General features: G+C 44.4%; 1 protein-coding gene across 1 annotated transcript; it reads left to right on the forward strand.

Annotated features, from left to right (window-relative positions):
* The first annotated feature begins 312 nt into the window (after positions 1–312).
* Positions 313–1,260, forward strand: LOC142001746 (olfactory receptor 52K2-like). Its single transcript, XM_074977271.1, has one exon. The coding sequence runs from the start codon at positions 313–315 to the stop codon at positions 1,258–1,260; it is 948 nt and encodes a 315-aa protein (XP_074833372.1).
* Positions 1,261–19,111: the final 17,851 nt, after the last annotated feature.

Raw genomic sequence — 19,111 nt, forward strand, 5'->3', positions numbered from 1 at the left:
CCTGCTGGGGATTGACAAAGATATGGCTGTAAATGTGCAAATGTCAGTAGAAGGGCCTTATGTTCACAATCAATTTCTCTAAATAATGAAAATGTCATGTCGGAGTTTGTGAAGAGTAACCTATCAGCTTCAACATGAGAAAAGCTTTTTTAAGTGTATGCAGTGTTTCATATTAATATTACCTGTTCTTTCAGGCATTTGTACTGTGAGCATTGCCCTAAATCCTGGGCAAACACAGGAAGATAGGGGAGCTGATGGTACAGCTGGGAAACATCATTCTGCATCGTATTTGGACACCTTCTTCCCTTCTCCATGTCAGATTCTAACACAACCTACTTCTCCAATCCATCCCACTTCATCCTGCTGGGCATTGCTGGCCTGGAGGCAGCTCATGTCTGGATCTCCATCCCCTTCTGCGCTATGTACACAATTACTCTCTTGGGGAATTTCACCATCTTGTCCATTGTGAAGATAGAATCGAGCCTCCATGAACCCATGTACTATTTCCTCTGCATGTTGGCCATCACAGACCTGGTCCTGTCAACATCTACCATTCCCAAAATGCTCAGCATCTTCTGGTTCAATTCCAGGGAGATTGGTTTTAATGCCTGCCTTGCCCAGCTGTATTTCATTCATTCCTTCTCAACGATAGAGTCTGGAATCTTCGTAGCCATGGGTTTTGATCGCTACGTGGCCATTTGCCATCCCCTGAGACATTCCACCATCCTGAATAACCATATGGTGGCCAAGATTGGCCTGGCTGTGGTGCTGCGCGGTGGCATCCTTGAATTGCCCTACCCTTTCCTGGCGAGGCATTGGCCATATTGCAGAACCAACATCATCCCCTACACACAATGTGAACACATGGATGTGGTGAGACTGGCCTGTGCTGACATCCGCATCAGTAGTTACTACGGCCTCTTTGATGTTATCTTTGTAACTACCCTGGATTTGTTATTAATTGCTATGTCCTATATACAGATCCTCAGGGATATCTTCCGCCTCCCCACAAAGGAAACTCGGCTCAAGACCTTTGGGACCTGCACTTCCCACATCTGTGTCATCCTAACATTTTATGTTCCAACTGTCTTTGGCTCCCTCATACCCCGTTTTGGCTTCACTATACCCCTGTACGTCTACGTCCTCATGGCTAACGTTTACCTGCTGGTGCCCCCCATGTTAAATCCCATCATCTATGGGGTCAGGACCAAACAGATCCGGGACCGGCTGCTCCGGCTTCTTCCTCAGAAAGGGACATAGAAGATTTGCCCTGGTTCTGTGCTTCACAGACAGAGCTGAGCTGTCTGTGTACATAGGGTTTTGCTCTGTGCATTGTCTGTGTGCAGCTCATTAACTCATAGTGCTGTCAGCCTTTTAATTGTAAGTGCCTAGTGAAGGACTTTCCCCTCTCCACTGCCTCTTCCGTGAATGCCCAACCCCTGCTCCACATCTTCCTTTGCAGCCCCAGGCATTTCTCTGATGCTTTTCCCATGTTTTCTTTTCTCCTGATTCCTCATCTCCTCCTCTGCCACTCTGTGGATCATCTCTTTGATAGGTCCCTCCAGTGTGTCATCTAGAACTGGGGTATAGCTGATCTCTGTGTCTCACCAGTCGAAGCTCCCTCTTGCAGAAAGCCATGTCAAGCTGCACAGATGTCCAAGTTTGCCTCAGATCCTCATCCAAAAGCCGTGACCACCCCCAGCTGTGCTCAACACCAGTCAGTGCAAGGACCCACAATGGAGAATGTACAGACAAAATACCCTTGCCTATGACACCAGAGTTGATCTCATTCTCCTGTCCTGATGCAAACCCAGCATGTGTGAATTTCTTACCAAGTGGCCACCATCAGCAAAGGAAAGTGGACGTATACCATCTCTTGCTCATGAGCTGAGATACATCCGTTTTGCACTTCAGATAACACACAGTGTGATAGGTCACATATACTTGTATAATGGATTGGTTGTCCACAGGAAGGGGACTTTGAATTGATGATATATAGTAGCTAACAGAACAAAGTAGGTGACCATAAGAAATTAAACAAAACTGTAATCTGAGCGTAATGTTCTAATTTGGATTTGAATGATGCAACATCTCTCCCAGTTAGCCAGCAAAAAGCAGGTTAGTGTTTTCTATCAGACTTCCTTCTTTCTTGTCTGGGACTAACTCTTTCCCTGCCCCCAGTTCCTCTGGTACTTTCAGGTGTGTTGTGGGAAGAGGAAGACATGTCCCTTTTTATATCTTCTTCCATGTTGCTTGACCTCCTTGGCTGCAACCTGTGCCAACAAGCTCCCATTGCTCAGGGCTGTCTCAGAGGCATTCTTTTGGCCACGGTTCATAGGATACTCGTTGGGCTTGCGTGAATTTCCTCAAGGTGCTGTCAACATTCTCCACATGTAAATTATAGCATATGGGTGTTCTCTGCAGATTAAGCCATTTAGAATGACCACTTGCCAGGCTAGAACTGTGCCAGTGCACAGCTCAGTTACCATGTTTGAACTTTCTCAGAAGAGGACACCCTGAGAGGGAGTGTATCTGTCTCAGCATCTGCCAGCTCCCATTCTATTCCGGTGTTATACATACCATTACATACTATTAAATACAATGGGAGTCGGCAGACAGTGAAGCAGATACGCTCCCTCTCAGGGGTGTCCTCTTTTTAGAAAGTTCAAATACAGTTACCCTCTGTAAGGTCTGGAGTGGAGCCTCAGCCTTAGTCAGGTAGAGAGCAGGTTGGTACAAACTTTTCTCAGTATTTGAAGAAAGTTGTGTAGCATAACAGAGCAACTCAAGGGGAAAAGTTCCACCTTAGAAGAGAAAGGTGAGTTCTCTGAAGAATTCCTAAGGAACATAAGCAGGGAAGAGTTCTGCTCCTTGGAGAAGTTCTTGGCTTATACACCACCCCTGTTTTATTTCTTTTTTTTTTTTGGGTGCTGAAAGCAGCTGAATCCGTGCTCCCGCTCCCTGTACCTAGCGGCCTGCCTGAGCTCTGGCACAGGGCTCTCTCTGTTTTTTCATACCTGTGCAGAATGAATGGCCGTAGGAGCACCAGTGTGGTGTAGATGTGCAGCATTCGATCTCCACATTGGTGCACGTAAGAAAATGACTTTTGCACCTACGTGACCTGTGGCAGAGAGCGAGGCCGAGGGGTTTGGCCCGTAGGAGGAGTCTCAGGGCTTGTGGGCTGCGGACTCTGGCTGGTGATGTAGGCTTTGGGATGGGGCTGGAGACGAGGTGTTCAAGGTACAGGGTGGGGCAGCAGGGTGGCACCAGGGGGTTTGAAGTGTAGAAGCAGTGTGAAGGGCAGGAGGATGGGCTGGGGTGCGTGGTAAGGGTAAGAGTTCGAGTGTGGGTAGGGGCAGGGGCTGGAGCTGTGGGATTGAGGAGGAAGCTAGGGTGTTCAAGGAAACTCAGGCCAAGGCCAGGAGACCGGGGTGCAGGGCTCTTAGCTGGGCCAGTTCACTTTCGGTCAGCGGGAGAACATGTGGTTGTCTGCTGGCACATGCTCCACGAGAGGTCGTGTGCCCCACACCCTGCAGATCCCATTGGCTGGGATTTCTGGCTAATGGGAGCTGAAGCAACAGAGTTTCCCAGTGCTCACAGAGACACAGCTCATCAAAAAACACCTCTGCCTTCCTTAGCTCCTGCAGTTCAGCATCACAGAAACATGGTGGAATGAGGACAATCAGTGGGACACTATCATACCGGGATATACATTATATCGGAAAGACAGAACAGGTTGTGCGGGTGGGGGAGTGGTACTATATGTGAAAGATAATATAGGCTCAAATGAAGCAAAAATCCTAAAGGAATCAAAATGTTCCATAGAATCATTATGGATAACAATTCATTCCTCTAATACGAATATGGCATTTGGAATATATTACTGACCACCTAACCAGGACAGTGATAGTGATACTGAGATGTTAAGGGAGATTAGAGAGGCTATCACAATAAATAACACAGTAATAATAGGAGATTTCAATTATCCCCATATTGATTGGGTACGTCACCTCAGGACGAGATTCAGAGATTAAATATCTTGATGCCTTAAATGACTGCTTCTTGGAGCAGTGACCACAATATAACAATTTTAATATTCCTATGTTGGGAAGAACACCGTAGCGGTCAAACACTCTGACATTTAAATTCAAAAAGGGGAATTACACTAAAATGAGGAAGCTAGTTAAACAGACACTAAAAGGTAGAGTAACTAAACTAAAATCCCTGGAAGCTGCATGGAAACTGTTTAAAGACACCATACTAGAGGCCCAACTTAAATGTATACCCCAAATAAAAAAACACAGTAAGAGACCTAACAAAGAACCACCATGGCTTAACAGCCATGTTAAATAGGCAGTGAGAGAGAAAAGGGCAGCTTTTAAAAAGTGGAAGTCAAATCCTAGTGAGGAAAATAGAAAGGAACACAAACACTCCCAAATAAGTGTCGTAGGCCGTGTCTACAAGTGCCCCACACTTCTAAATGGCCACGTAAATGGCCATTTTGAAGTTTACTAATGAAGCGCTGAAATGCATATTCAGCGCTTCATTAGCAAGCGGGTGGCAGCGGCGCTTCGAAATTGCCGCCGCTTGCCGCCGCGCGTCTCGTCCAGACGTGGCTCCTTTTCGAAAGGACCCCACCTACTTCGAAGTCCCCTTATTCCCATGAGCTGATGGGAATAAGGGGACTTCGAACTAGGCAGGACCCTTTCGAAAAGGAGCCCCATCTAGACGAGTCGCGCGGCGGCAAGCAGCGTCAATTTCCAAGCGCCGCTGCTGCCCGCATGCTAATGAAGCGCTGAATATGCATTTCAGCGCTTCATTAGTAAACTTCGAAATGGCCTTTTGCGTGGCCATTTCGAAGTTTGGGACACGTGTAGACGTAGCCATAATGTAGTAAGAAAAGCCAAAAAAGATTTTGAGGAACAGCTAGCCAAAAATTCAAAAAATGATAGTAAAATGTTTTTTAAATACATAAGAAGCTGGAAGCCCGCTAAAGAAGCAGTGAGGCAATTGGACGATAAAGATATAAAAGGAGCGATCAAGGAAGACAGTGCCATTGCGGAGCGATTAAATGATTTCTTTGCTTCAGTCTTCATGGCTGAGGATGTTACAGAGGTTCCTAAATCTGAGCCAGCCTTTTTTGGTGACAAAGCTGAGGAACTCTCCCAGACTGAAGTGACATTAGAGGAGGTTTTGGAGTTAATTGCTAAGATGAATAGTAACAAGTCTCCAGGACCAGATGGTATTCACCCAAGGGTTCTGAAAGAACTCAAATGTGAAATTGCGGAGTTATTAACAGTGGTTTGAAACCTATCCTTTAAATCCGCTTCGGTACCCAATGACTGGAAGACAGCCAATGTAACACCAATATTTAAAAAGGGCTCCAGAGGATACCCTGGCAATTATAGACCTATAAGTCTAACATCAGTACCAGGCAAATTAGTAGAAACAATAGTAAAGAATAAAATTGCAAGGCACGTAGAAGAGCAGAAATTGTCGGGCAAAAGTCAGCATGGTTTCTGTAGAGGGAAGTCGTGTCTAACTAATCTATTAGAATTCTTTGAAGGGGCACCCAGTGGACATAATATACCTAGATTTCCAGAAAGCCTTTGACACGGTCCCACACCAAAGGCTTTTATGTAAATTAGGCGGTCATGGGATAGGAGGAATGATCCTTCCATGGATCGGGAATTGGTTAAAAGACAGAAAACAAAGGGTTGGAATAAATGGTAAATTTTCACAATGGAGGGGGGTAACTAGTGGTGTTCCCCAGGGGTCAGTCCTGGGACCGATCCTGTTCAAATTGTTCATCAATGATCAAGAAAATGAGGTAAGCAGTGAGGTGGCAAAGTCTGCAGATGACACCAGGTTGTTCAGGACAGTCAAAACCAAAAGGGATTGTGAAGAACTACAAAAAGATCTCAGCAAACTGAGTGATTGGGCAGCAAAAAGGCAAACGAAATTTAATGTGGGTAAGCATAAGGTAATGCACATTGGAAAAAATAACCCAAATTACACGTGCAACATGATGGGCTCAAATTTAGCTACGACAGATCAGGAAGGGGATCTTGGAGTTATAGTGGATAGTTCTCTGAAGACATCCACGCAGTGTGCAGCGGCAGTTAGTAAAGCAAATAGGATGTTAGGAATTATTAAAAAAGGGATAGATAATAAGACAAAAGATATCGTACTTCCCCTATATAAGAACATAAGAACATAAGAATGGCCATACTGGGTCAGACCAAAGGTCCATCCAGCCCAGCATCCCATCTGCCGACGGTGGCCAATGCCAGGTGCCCCAGAGAAGGAGAACAGAAGACAATGATCAGGTGATTTATCTCCTGCCATCCATCTCCTGCCCTTGTTCTGAAGGCTGGGGCACCATACTTTATCCCTGGCTAATAGCCATTTATGGACCGAACCTGCAAAAATTTATCAAGCTCTTTTTTAAACCCTAATAGAGTCATGGACTTCACAGCCTCCTCGGGCAAGGAGTTCCACAGGTTGACTGTGCGCTGTGTGAAGAAAAATTTCCTTTTATTAGTTTTGAACCTACTACCCATCAATTTCATTTGGTGTCCCCTAGTTCTTGTATTATGGGAAAAGGTAAATAATTTTTCTATATTCACTTTCTCCACACCATTCATGATTTTATATACCTCTATCATATCGCCCCTCAATCACCTCTTTTCCAAACTGAAAAGTCCCAGTCTCTCTAGCCTCTCCCCATATGGGACCCGTTCCAAGCCCCTAATCATCTTAGTCGCCCTTTTCTGAACCTTTTCTAATGCCAATATATCTTTTTTGAGGTGATGAGACCACATCTGCACGCAGTACTCAAGATGTGGGCGTACCATAGTTTTATACAGGGGAAGTATGATATCTTTTGTCTTATTATCGATCCCTTTTTTAATAATTCTTAACATCCTATTTGCCTTACTAACTGCCGCTGCACACTGCGTGGATGTCTTCAGAGAACTATCCACTATAACTCCAAGATCCCTTTCCTGATCTGTCGTAGCTAAATTTGACCCCATCTTGTAGTACGTGTAATTTGGGTTATTTTTTCCAACATGCATTACCTTACAGTTACCCACATTAAATTTCATTTGCCATTTTGCTGCCCAATCACTCAGTTTGCTGAGATCTTTTTGTAGTTCTTCACAATCCCTTTTGGTTTTGACTGTCCTGAACAACTTGGTGTCATATGCAAACTTTGCCACCTCACTGCTTACCTCATTTTCTAGATCATTGATGAACAAGTTGAACAGGATCGGTCCCAGGACTGACCCCTGGGGAACACCAATAGTTACCCTCCTCCATTGTGAAAATTTACCATTAATTCCAACCCTTTGTTTTCTGTCTTTTAACCAATTCCCGATCCATGAAAGGATCTTTCCTCCTATCCCATGACCACCTAATTTACATAAAAGCCTTTGGTGTGGGACCGTGTCAAAGGCTTTCTGGAAATCTAGGTATATTATGTCCACTGGGTGCCCCTTGTCCGCCTGTTTATTAACCTCTTCAAAGAATTCTAACAGATTAGTTAGACACGACTTCCCTCTGCAGAAACCATGATGACTTTTGCCCAACAATTCGTGCTCTTCTATGTGCCTTGCAATTTTATTCTTTACTAGTGTTTCTACTAATTTGCCTGGTACTGATGTTAAACTTATCGGTCTATAATTGCCAGGGTCTCCTCTAGAGCCTTTTTTAAATATTGGCGTTATATTGGCCGTCTTCCAGTCATTTGGTACCAAAGTGGATTTAAAGGATAGGTTACAAACCACTGTTAATAACTCTGCAATTTCACATTTGAGTTCTTTCAGAACCCTTGGGTGAATGCCGTCTGGTCCTGGAGACTTGTTACTATTCAGCTTATCAATTAACTCCAGCACCTCCTCTAATGTCACTTCAATCTGAGTGAGTTCCTCAGATTTCTCACCTAGAAAGGCTGGCTCAGATTTAGGAACCTCTGTAACATCCTCAGCCGTGAAGACTGAAGCAAAGAAATCATTTAATCGCTCCACAATGGCACTGTCTTCCTTGATCGCTCCTTTTATATCTTTATCGTCCAAGGGCCCCACTGCTTTTTTAGCAGGCTTCCTGCTTCTAATGTATTTAAAAAACATTTTACTATCGTTTTTGAATTTTTGGCTAGCTGTTCCTCAAAATCTTTTTTGGCTTTTCTTACTACATTATGACACTTAATTTGGGAGTGTTTATGTTCCTTTCTATTTTCCTCACTAGGATTTGACTTCCACTTTTTAAAAGCTGCCCTTTTCTCTCTCACTGCCTTTTTAACATGGCTGTTTAGCCATGGTGGTTCTTTGTTAGGTCTCTTACTGTGTTTTTTTATTTGGGGTATACATTTAAGTTGGGCCTCTAGTATGGTGTCTTTAAACAGTTTCCATGCAGCTTCCAGGGATTTTAGTTTAATTACTCTACCTTTTAGTTTCTGTTTAACTAGCTTCCTCATTTTAGTGTAATTCCCCTTTTTGAAATTAAATGCCAGAGTGTTTGACCGCTGCGGTGTTCTTCCCAACACAGGAATATTAAAATAATAAAACTATGGTACGCCCACATCTTGAGTACTGCGTGCAGATGTTGTCTCCTCAGCTCAAAAAAGATATATTGGCATTAGAAAAGGTTCAGAAAAGGGCGACTAAGATGATGAGGGTTTTGGAACGGGTCCCATATGGGGAGAGGCTAGAGAGACTGGGACTTTTCAGTCTGGAAAAGAGGCGATTGAGGGGCGATATGATAGAGGTATATAAAATCATGAATGGTGTGGAGAAAGTGAATATAGAAAAATTATTTACCTTTTCCCATAATAGAAGAACTAGGGGACACCAAATGAAATTGATGGGTAGTAGGTTCAAAACTAATAAAAGGAAATTTTTCTTCACACAGCGCAGTCAACCTGTGGAACTGCTTGCCAGAGGAGGCTGTGAAGGCCAGGACTCTCTTAGGGTTTGAAAAAGAGCTCGATAAATTTTTGCAGGTTCGGTCCATAAATGGCTGTTACCCAGGGGTAAAGTATGGTGCCCTAGCCTTCAGTACAAGGGCAGGAGATGGATGGCAGGAGATAAATCACTTGATCATTGTCTTGTGTTCTCCTTCTCTGGGGCACCCGGCATTGGCCACTGTCAGCAGACGGGATACTGGGGGGCCAAAACTGGCCTGGCCATGGTGCTATGCGGTCACACTCTCACACTGCCCTAACCCTTCTTGGCATAGTACTGGCCATATTACAGAACCATCATTATCCTCCAGACCTTCTGCACACACATAGACGTGGTAAAGCTGGCATGTGTCAACATCCGCAACAGTAGTTTCTATGGCCTCTCTGTGCTTTTCTAAGTGATGGGTTTGAAGTGGTCTATATTTTCTTATCCTGTACCCAGATCCTCCAGGCCATTTTCAGCTTCCCCACATATGACGCCCAGCTGAAGATATTTAGGACCTGCATCTCCCAACTCTGTCACATCTGAGCCTTTTACATCTCAGGTCTTTTCTTCTCCCTCATGCATGGTAGTGGGCGCCATATGATTATGTCAATGGGCGTCAACTTATTACAATGAGGGGAGGACCCTGGGATATATAATACACATTTAAGCTCTTTTTGCATGGCTATAAAAGTACTACTCAAGTGACCTAGGGAATATCAGAGCCTCCACGCTGTCAGTTGAGTCATATCCATTGTCATGGTGCGCTGGAACAAAGTCTGCACACCATTCATGGAGTAAGCGGGAGGGTTAATTACACACAGCGCTGGTGGAGTGTCATATCGCTTGTTAGGCTCACTGAACACCACCAGACCATAGATTACAATTCACACAATCACAGAGCTGGAAGGGACCTCAAGTGGTCATTGAGTCCAGCCCCCTGTCCAAAGCAGGATCAACCCCAACTAAGTCATCCCAGCCATCAGGTTGAAGGCTGCTATTAAATTGCCCCTCAGTCTTCTCTTCTGTGAGCTAAATAAGGCCAAATCCCTCAGCCTTTCCAAACAGGTCATGTACTCCAGACACTTAATCATTTTTGTTGCCTTCCGCTGAACCTGCTCCAACACATCCACATCCACATCCTTTCTATACTGGGGGACCCCAAATTGGATAAAATACGCTAGATGTGGCCTCACCAGTGGTGAATACAGGGGAACAACAACCTCTGAAGATCTTCTTGAAATGCTCCTCCTAATGCACCCTTATATGCCAACGGCCTTCTTGTCTTTAAGGGCACACTGTTTACTCATATCCAGCCTTTCATCCACCATAAGCCCTTGATCCCTTTTCATCATACTGTTGCTGAGCAGGTCACTCCCCTGTCAATAACAATGCTTGGGATTCTTCCCCCCCAGGTGCAGGATTCTACACTTCTCCTTGTTGAACCGCATCAGATTTCTTTTGGCACAGTCCTCCGATTTATCCTGCTCCCTCTGGATTCTCTCTCTATCCTCCAATGTATCTACCTCTGCCCCTACTTCTGTGTCATCCAGAAACTTGCTCAGGGTGCAATCCAGTCCTTCATCCTCATCATTAGTAAATATGTTGAACAACACAAGCCCCAGAAATGAGCCTTTCAGCACTCCACTTGAAACTGACTGCCATCCAGATATTGAACCATTGAACACTACCCATTGGCCCCGAAAGTCAAGCCTTCTTTCTATCCATTTTATAGTTCTTGTATTCAATTCATCATTTCTTAACTTATGGGCAAGAACATTCTGAGACACTGTATGAAAAGCTTTCCTGAAGTCAAGGTATATCACATCCACTGACTTCCCCATGTCCACAGATCCACTTCCCTCATCTTAGAAGCTAATCAGATTTGTCAGTCAGCCCTTGCCCTTGGTGAATTCATGTTGAATACCTTTGATCACTTTCCCTCTTCCAAGTGCTCCACAATGGATTACTTGAGGATTCCCTCCATTATTTTCCCAGGACTGAGGTAAGGCTGACCAGTCTACAGTTTTCTTGATTGTTTTCCTTTCCTTTTTTAAAGATGGTCACTACATTTGCCTTTTTCCAATCATTTGGAATCTGTCCTCATCTCCAAGAGTCTTCAAAGATAATGGTCAAAGGCTCGACGATGAAGTCTGCCAATTCCCTCAGTACCCTTGGGTGCATTAAGTCTAGACCCATAGATTTGCGTCCATCTAGTTTTTCTAAGTAGCTCTTACCTCATTCCTTCCCCGCCGAAGGCTGCCGTCCAGCTTCCCATACTGCATTCTGCAGCACTGTAGTGTGGGAGCTTTCCTTGCTAATGAAGCCTGAGGCCAAAAAAGCATTGAGTACTTCATCTGTCAGTAGGTTGCTACTCTCATCCAGTAACGGCCCCACACCTTCCCTGATAACCCTCATATTTTTAACATACCTTTAGAAACCCTTGTTGTTACCCGTCACTTCCCTTGCCAGTTGCAGTGCTTTTGTTGTCCTGATCATTGCCTGGCATTTTCAGCCTTCTATTTATATTCCTCCTTGGTCACCTGTCTAAGTTTCCGCTTCCCATAAGTACCCTTTTTGAGTTTAAGCCATCCAAGGATTTCCCTGTTAAGCCAATATGGTTTCCTACCATATTAGTGTTTCTTACTGTGCAGCAGGATGTTTCGTTCCTGTTCCTTCATTAAGACTTCTTTAAAATGCTGCCAATTCTCCTGAACTCTTTTCTCCGTCATCTTCCTTTTCCCAAGTCATTCTGCCCATCGGTACCCTCAGGGGCTATGTCTACACTAGGCCCCCACTTTCAAAAGAGGGATGCTAATGAGACACTTTGGGATGTGCTAAAGAGGTGCTGCACTGAATATGCAGCCCCTCTTCAGCATAATGGCAGCCACATCACTTTGGTAGCTGTGCTTTCCATCGCACAGCTCTTCTACACATGGTCCTTTTGCAAAGCACCCTGTACACTTTGAAATCCCCTCATTCCTATTTGATTATAGGAATAAGGAGATTTCTAAGTGTGTGGACTCCTTCCAAAAGGACCCTGTGTAGATAATCTACACACGACTGAGAGTGGCACTTTCGAAGTACTGCAGCCACCATTATGCTAATGACCTGCTGCATATTCATTGTAGCCCCTCATTAGCATGTCTCGAAGCTGCTCATTGGTATCTCCTTTTTGAAAGGGTGGCTAGTATAGACATAGCCAGGGAGCTGAAGTCTGCTCTTTTGAAGTCAAGGGTCTGTATATTACTGCTCACCTTTCTTCCTCTTGCCAGGATACTAAAATCTACCATCTCGTGATTGCTGCAACCCAGGTCACCATCCACGTCTATTTCTCCTAGTTCTTCCCTGTTTGCGGGAAGCAAGTCAAGTTGTGCACGGCCCCTGGATGATTATATAGGATGCTGATGGGAAGGGAGAGGCAACCGCAGGGGTGTTTTCTTATCCCAGTTAGGGTCTAGCAGCAAGACGAAATGAGCACAATAATCCAATAATCTAAAAAGGTTACATAGTGTCTCTACTTGTATTTTAGAGAATACCTTTTCTCTAGGACAGGTGGTTTTACTTAACAAGTTACTCAAACAAAGCAGACATCCAATGACTTTTATGTGTCTATCGGAGAAATGATGCGCCTGTGGAAGTAATGATGGTGCCTTCGCATATGCAAAATCCATAGGTCCATTATTTAGAAGATTGAAGGAAAAGACTGCAACAGCCTATTGCACTTGAACCTGTTGGTTTACATACCAGTCTGGGGCAGCGGAAGCAAGAACGCCATATCTCTACAGAGGTTCCTAAATCAGAGCCAGCCTTTTTAGTTGACAAATCTGAGGAACTCTCTCAGATTGAAGTGACATTAGAGGAGGTTTTGGAATTAATTGATAAGCTGAATAGTAACAAGTCTCCAGGACCAGAGGGTATTCACCCAAGGGTTCTGAAAGAACTCAAATGTGAAATTGCAGTTATTAACAGTGGTTTGTAACCTATCCTTTAAATCCACTTTGGTACCAAATGACTGGAAGACGGCCAATATAACGCCAATATTTAAAAAAGGCTCTAGAGGAGACCCTGGCAATTATAGACCGATAAGTTTAACATCAGTACCAGGCAAATTAGTAGAAACACTAGTAAAGAATAAAATTGCAAGGCACGTAGAAGAGCACGAATTGTTGGGCAAAAGTCAGCATGGTTTCTGCAGAGGGAAGTCGTGTCTAACTAATCTGTTAGAATTTTTTGAAGGGGTTAATAAACATGCGGACAAGGGGCACCCAGTGGACATAATATAACTAGATTTCCAGAAAGCCTTTGACACGGTCCCACACCAAAGGCTTTTATGTAAATTAGGCGGTCATGGGATAGGAGGAAAGATCCTTTCATGGATCGGGAATTGGTTAAAAGACAGAAAACAAAGGGTGGGAATAAATGGTAAATTTTCACAATGGAGGGGGGTAACTAGTGGTGTTCCCCAGGGGTCAGTCCTGGGACCGATCCTGTTCAACTTGTTCATCAATGATCTAGAAAATGAGGTAAGCAGTGAGGTGGCAAAGTTTGCAGATGACACCAACTTGTTCAGGACAGTCAAAACCAAAACAGATTGTGAAGAACTACAAAAAGATCTCAGCAAACTGAGTGATTGGGCAGTAAAATGGCAAATGAAATTTAATGTGGGTAAGTGTAAGGTAATGCACGTTGGAAAAAATAACCCAAATTACACATACTACATGATGGGGTCAAATTTAGCTACGACAGATCAGGAAAGGGATCTTGGAGTTATAGTGGATAGTTCTCTGAAGACATCCACGCCGTGTGCAGCGGCAGTTAGTAAAGCAAATAGGATGTTAGGAATTATTAAAAAAGGGATCGATAATAAGACAAAAGATATCGTACTTCCCCTGTATAAAACTATGGTACGCCCACATCTTGAGTACTGCGTGCAGATGTGGTCTCCTCATCTCAAAAAAGATATATTGGCATTAGAAAAGGTTCAGAAAAGGGCGACTAAGATGATTAGGGGCTTGGAACGGGTCCCATATGGGGAGAGGCTAGAGAGACTGGGCCTTTTCAGTTTGGAAAAGAGGCGATTGAGGGGCGATATGATAGATGTATACAGAATCATGAATGGTGTGGAGAAAGTGAATATAGAAAAATTATTTACCTTTTCCCATAATACAAGAACTAGGGGACACCAAATGAAATTGATGGGTAGTAGGTTCAAAACTAATAAAAGGAAATTTTTCTTCACACAGCGCACAGTCAATCTGTGGAACTCCTTGCCCGAGGAGGCTGTGAAGGCCAGGACTCTACTAGGGTTTAAAAAAGAGCTCGATAAATTTTTGCAGGTTAGGTCCATAAATGGCTATTAGCTAGGGGTAAAGTATGGTGCCCTAGCCTTCAAAACAAGGGCAGGAGATGGATGGCAGGAGATAAATCACTTGATCATTGTATTCTGTTCTCCTTCTCTGGGGCACCTGGCATTGGCCACCTTCGGCAGATGAGATGCTGGGCTGGATGGACCTTTGGTCTGACCCAGTATGGCCGTTCTTATGTTCTTATGTTCTCTGTTCTCACGTACAGGGCCTCTTCTTGGAATGTGGTTGTCGGGGCAACTCTCACTCTCTCCAAACTTCAAGGCCCTATCCCAGGTAGCATGACCTTCCCTGGGTCTTCTGGGTGAGATGGAAGGGGCCATGTGTGGGAAGCCTTCCACTTGGCTAACTGGGTTTCTAAACTATGAGTCTGTAAGCCTAGTCAGACATTAGAATTCGAATAGGGGGTCTTACCAGAATACCATAATCTGCCTCAGAAATTTCCATCTTACGTGGTGCATGCATGTACTGATGTAAACTGTTGCGGTCTAACTAAGGCCCCCAGGGTGTTAGACCCCATGCGTTATTGACAATAAACCTGTTTCCAGTATCTTCATACCTCGCTTCATTTGTGGTTACTGGGGCCCTCAGAAGTCTCCAGTGCAGGCTAATTGGCCAGAGTCAGCACTGGCATTTGAAGAGGGCAAATCGCACACAGACAAAGGTTATCAATGCAGCAAGGAGCAGAACAGATGCCAAAATACCACAGCGGTAACGGTGTCTTGCTACACCTTATAGTTTTGATTGTACGTTTGTTATAGGAAGCTCCAGTAGGTGTATATTAGCAATTTGGTGTAACTCAAGGGATTTACAGGTCACAATGCACATGTTAAGCTAAGTCAAAGTTAACATGCACCTGCCTGGGACCATTCATGTACACAGAAAGTCAAGGTGTTTATATTCAGGACCTATCACCTAGCTAAAGCAAACTTTACTGGCACAGGGACTTCCAAGAATAGCCTCAAACATAGCAGGTGCACCATTATTTAGAAAAACCTGACAGAAGCGGTAAAGACCAATTTAAATAACTGGGTAGAACAGAAATAACAAATGTGATAGACAACAGTAAATGACCCATGGTAATGAATTGACTTACCATAGAATCATAGAATCATAGAAGAGTAGGACTGGAAGGAACTTCGAGAGTCCATTGAGTCCAGCCCCCTGCCCTCATGGCAGGACCAAGCACTTTCTAGACCATCCCTGAAAGCCATCTATCTAACCTCTTCTTAAACAGCTCCAGTGATGGAGATTCTACCACCTCCCTTGGCAATTCGTTCCAGTGTTTGATCACCCTGACAGTTCGGAACTTCTTCATAATGTCCAACCTGAACCTCCCCTGCTGCAATTTCAGTCCATTGCCCCTTGTTCTATCCTCAGAGGCAAGGAAGAACAAGTTCCCTCCCTCTGCCTTATGACAGCCTTTTAGATACCTGAAAACTGCTATCATGTCCCCCCTCAATCTTCTCTTTTCCAAACTAAACAAGCCCAATTCTTTCAGCCTTTCTTCATAGGTCATGTTCTCCAGACCTTTGATCATTCTCGTTGCTCTCCTCTGGACCCTCTCCAATTTCTCCACATCCTTCCTGAACTGTGGTACCCATAACTGGACACAATACTCCAGCTGAGGCCTAACCAGAGCAGAGTAGAGCGGGAGAATGACTTCTCGTGTCTTGTTCACAACACACCTGTTAATGCATCCCAGAATCATGTTTGCTCTTTTTGCAACAGCATCACACTGTTGACTGATATTTAGCTTGTCGTCCACTATAACCCCCAGATCCCTTTCCGCTGTACTCCTGTGCTGCTGTTTGCTGTGTTAAAGACAATTTCTGTGTCAGTCTTCTGACTTGTACTACTGTTCCCTGTTGTTGCCCACAAATATGTTTGGCTCTGGCACAAAAAAAGATGATCTGGAACTGCAGATAAAAGCTTAACCTTGACAAAGTTGATTGAGTTCCATAACTACCTGCATGAGGAAGAGGGCTTGTTGTGTGTGTTAGGAGGGAAAGAAAAGGGATAGAGAGTTTGGTGATGGTGTGGTCTGGGACTCCAATATACAGAAGTTCAGGGGCAGGATTCCCCCAGCTCTCTAAACAGAGAGATCACCTGCCTAGGTTTCTAAAATCAAAGTCATCGCTAACCGTAGGGGCTGCTGTAAGGAATCTGAGAAGGGTTTGAAGAAATCACTGCAAAAGAGGCATGGAGCAGTTTGTGAAACTGGGAGCAGTTAGAGAGTAAAATTTGTCACAGAGAGGTCACCGTGTTAGTCTGTATCTTCACAGAACAAAGAAGCGGTCGTGTAGCACTTTAAAGACGAGCAAAATCATTGATTTGGTGATGAGCTGCCCCACACAAGCTGCATCTAATAAATTAGTTTGTTAGACTTTAAAGTGCTCCAGGACTGCAGAGAATGTAGAAGAGTGTGTGTGTGTGTGTGTGTGTGTGTGTGTGTACGCACACCTCCCAATACCAACTGTGCACCTCCCAGTACCAACAGACAGGACATGAGGATTACACTCTGTCAGGGGTCAGCAACCTTTCCGAGGCAGAGTGCTGACACTTGACCTTTGGATCTCTGGGTAGAGTCTGAGCGCCAGTGATGCTTTTTGAAGTCCCTTATAGGACTACTTGTAACACCTTCACCACTGCATAAATGACAGTGCAGAGCTTTGCCGTTTGGGTGGTGGTTGGCAGTAAAAGCTGGTGTTTTGTTAATCCACAGGCCACATGGCTTTGAGCGAGCTCCTGTCTGCATGGGGGAGGAGGGGCAGGGCTGAACTTCTGTGTCACATTCCGGAGTTCCAGAGAAGAGACACCATAAGAGCTTTCAAGTACCTTAAAGATTATTGGAAGGGGGTGGTAGAAAAAGTATTCTCCTTAATATTGTTGGACAGGACAAGACGGAAGGGACTTAAACTGCAAAAAAGCAAGTTTAGGGTGGACATCATAGAAAAAAATACAAAAAACAATGTTTGTAACAATCCAGGTGGTTGAGCTTACAAATTACCTTAGGTTGTGCAATTTCCATCATGGAGGATTTTAAACAGTAACAGTTATTTGTCCTCCTTGCTTACTGTTTTGGTTCTCTGTGCCTTAAATATTGAGTCTGTCCTGGTCTGGCTGTGGTCTGAAGAAGTGGGTCTGTCCCACCAAAGCTCATCACCTAATAAGCCATTGTGCTAGTCTCTGAAGTGCTACTTGATGGCTGTTTGTTTTGAAGGATTTGAAGAGCAGTTTAGACAAACACCTCTTGAGGTCCCTTCCAGTCCTATGATTCTAGGGTATAAACTTTAGATTTTGATAAAGCTTATTTCATAGTTAATGCTGCTCTTGACCAGGAACTGTCATTCTCGCTGTGATCTTGGCCAACTCACTTCTCCCTCTCTCTCCACTTATCTAGCTGCGTAGAGGGGATATGTTTGTACTCACTTTCCTTCATAGGCGTTTTCAAAATCCTTCAGTGAAAGCTGCTGCACCATGTGATGTTACACCATCGTGGGTTTATTCAGCTGCACATCTACCAATATAATTTACGCCATCATGTGCCAGCAATGCCCCTCTGCTATATACATCAGACAAACTGGACAGTCTCTACGTAAAAGAATAAACGCACACAAATCAGACATCAGAAATGGCAATATACAAAAACCCGTAGGAGAGCACTTCAATCTCCCAGGCTACACAGTAGCAGACTTAAAAGTAGCTATCCTACAGCAAAGAAATTTCAGGACCAGACTCCAAAGAGAAATTGCTGAGCTACAATTCATCTGCAAATTAGACGCCCTCAGCTCAGGCTTAAACAAAGACTGCAAATGGCTGGCTAAATAGAAAAGCAGCTTCCCCTCCCTTGGTGTTCACACCTCCAGATCAACTGCTGGTAGTAAGCCTCACCCTTGCTGACTGAGCTAACCTTGTTATCCCCACCCTTGCTCGGGCTTATTTATACCTGGCCCTGCAGATTTCCAAGACCAGCATCTGATGAAGTGAGTCTGTGCTCACGAAAGCTCATGCTCAGAACTTTTCTGTTTGTCTATAAGGTGTCACAGGACCCTTCGCTCATGTGATGATAGTTACTGATGAGAACTGCTGATCTCTGATCCCTTAGTGGAAGCCCCATTGGCCTGCAGAAAGCATCATTTTTGGCCCTTTGTCATCCTTCTCTAGGTCTCTTTGTCTATTGCCTCCCCAGCCATCCCGGGCATTGACAGAGTATCAGACTCTACAAACACCTCAACATTATGCCTTGTTTTCTTAGTACTCCACTATAACTTTAAAATATATTCCAATTCACAGAACAGCCAAGTCCCCCGTGGTTCAGCACAGGCCCGAGAGTTCTCACCTCCCTTTGGGAAGGTCCATTAATTGCTGTTTACTCCTAAAGCTGGATCAAGAGCACAGACATACAGACACACTTGTCAACAGCCTGACTGATCCCCACTGGTTCTGCACAGAGCTGTGCTATAAATGGTTCACATCCTGAGTTGGCTTTCGTGGAGGGATGCTGCTGGAGACGCTGAGCTGAGAGAGGTGTGGGACACGGATGCCTGAGGGGGATTCCCAGGGAAGACATTCTGAGCTCAGAATTCACAGGTACCCGTCTCTTGCTTCATAAATCAAGTGCAGTGTAGCCATGTTAGGGCACAGTATAAGTCTGTAGTTCCCTCTGCTCTGCAGAGACATTAAACATCCCAGACCTTTCTTCCCACAGATGTTAGCTCCAGTGATATTGATCTTAATGCCCCCTTTTCTGTGCACCACTACTCATTCCTAAAGGTGTCCTCTATCCCCCCTTTG

Source organism: Carettochelys insculpta, chromosome 1, assembly GCF_033958435.1.
Source record: "Carettochelys insculpta isolate YL-2023 chromosome 1, ASM3395843v1, whole genome shotgun sequence".
Classification (NCBI taxonomy): Eukaryota; Metazoa; Chordata; order Testudines; family Carettochelyidae; genus Carettochelys; species Carettochelys insculpta.

What these genes read in the sequence shown, in the direction of transcription:
- LOC142001746 (XM_074977271.1), top strand. Translation starts at nt 313, where the DNA reads ATGTCAGATTCTAACACAACCTACTTCTCCAATCCATCCCACTTCATC.